General features: G+C 37.5%; 1 protein-coding gene across 1 annotated transcript in view; it reads left to right on the forward strand.

The window, feature by feature from the left end:
* Nucleotides 1-37: 37 nt before the first annotated feature.
* The window catches only part of LOC116077568 (formyl peptide receptor 2-like), a 12,307-nt gene continuing 10,552 nt past the window's right edge, over nucleotides 38-1,792 (forward strand). Inside the window, exon 1 of the mRNA XM_031352198.1 lies at nucleotides 38-421. Coding sequence (XP_031208058.1) covers nucleotides 400-421 — 22 coding nt within the window. The 5' untranslated portion in view covers nucleotides 38-399. The remainder of the gene's footprint in view (nucleotides 422-1,792) is intronic.

Raw genomic sequence — 1,792 nt, forward strand, 5'->3', positions numbered from 1 at the left:
TATTTCTAAGAACTCCACTTGGCCTGGAGAGATGATTTAGAATTTATGAACACTGGTTCTTCTTCTAGAAGATCTAGGTTCAATTTCCAGCACCCACATTGTGTCTCACAACTACCTGTAACTCTAGTTCTAGGGATTCAGTGCTATATTCTGGCCTTTGAGGACACTAGGCATGTGTGTCATAAAACACACAACTGGAAGAAAAACTTCCTTATATAAAAAATAGAAAAAATAATAACTCCAAGAGCATCACATTTGCATGGCTTATGGGAATCTTAGGAAACCTAAGTTTCTACAACAAGATTGGTTTCAGCTTTCTTGTTCCTCTAAGAGTTTCCGTAAGTCTATACCAAGAGACAAGTACTTCAGTTACACCACAGGTCCATAAGACTTAAGTGTATGAAGGAAGCATCAGCTGGTGGTAAGTTGTGTTCCAGCAACTGAAAACTTATATTTTGAATGGCTGTTATATATGGTGGGCACTTCCTAAAATCCTGTGAAGAGATGTGTAGTATCATATTGACTTTCACCAGATGGCTGCTGAGTTCTTGACTTAGAATATGTGGAGAACAGAAACACTTGAAAGTATGGAGAAATGGGTCAGTGTATAAGTGCTTGCCTTGGACTTGTGCAGAACTGAATTGAAGACACTTTAAAAATTTCAAGTGGAGGAGTCTGATTCTTGTGATTTTTATATGTCTATCCATTAAGCTATAGAGGTAATGAAGATAATGTTGTATGTATCTTTTTCAATTTAAAGCATAAGAGTAATGTGATTTCAGAAGAAAGAAGAGGGTTTAATTGGTATTGTGTCAGTGATATATCAGGATAAAAACTGAGAACTTTGTGTTTGACTCTCTGGAGTCCACATCCATGAAGGTGGAAATTTGGTGCAAAGCCAAAGATCCAAGTCAATGAGGTGGGAATAAAAATAAAGAACTTGTATAGATCCTAAGATTGGGCTGAGAGTTCTTGTCACAGAAACAAGTCTGTTTAATGAAATGAAGCTTATCACCTTCATTTTGTTTTTTCCTCTTCTTGCCTCCATCCTCACCTGAATTTAATATTTCTCATATGATACTTAGATGCTGTGCTTCTTATCATGCCTCTCACTAGGGGATCCTAGGCAGGTGGTCTACCACTTATTCACACTCCTGGTCCCTTACTACTAAAGGACTCTTGGCTGATGTTCTAATGTTGAACTACATTCCCAGCATTCAATTTACTTTTTGATTTCTTCCTATGTATGGGTATTTTTCACAAATGTTTGTCTATTTGCCACATGCTTTCTTGGTGTATGAGAAAGACCGCAAAGACCATTGGATCTCCTGGCATTGAAATAACATATGTAAGCCTACACTACAGTGCTGGGAACTGAACTGAGATCTGCAGTGGGAACAGCCAATCCTCTCATTTTCTATGTAATCTTTTCAGCCCCCCCTTTACTTTTTATTGTGTAGACGTGATCCCAGTAAATTATCAAATTGGAAATTTTCCTGTATCTGAGTCAGGCCTTGAATGTGCAGTTCTCATCACAGCCTCAAATAACAGTTGGGATTTTTGGTGTGAAGACCATGTTTGACTGAGTCTTGAAGGGAGGCAACATGATAATTCATATGTTAATGAGAATGCTCTACTTTAAAGAATTTCCTGGTGTTATTGTTTGTTTTTTGTTGTTATTGTTTGGTTTATTTTTTTCTCTTTGCTTGGAAGAAAAGATAAATAAAAACTCAAGAGTTGACTTTCTGAGAGGGTGTGAGACTTATACTGATCCAGTGTGTGTGGAGAGGCC

This window comes from Mastomys coucha, unplaced genomic scaffold (genome assembly GCF_008632895.1).
Source record: "Mastomys coucha isolate ucsf_1 unplaced genomic scaffold, UCSF_Mcou_1 pScaffold5, whole genome shotgun sequence".
Taxonomy (NCBI): domain Eukaryota; kingdom Metazoa; phylum Chordata; class Mammalia; order Rodentia; family Muridae; genus Mastomys; species Mastomys coucha.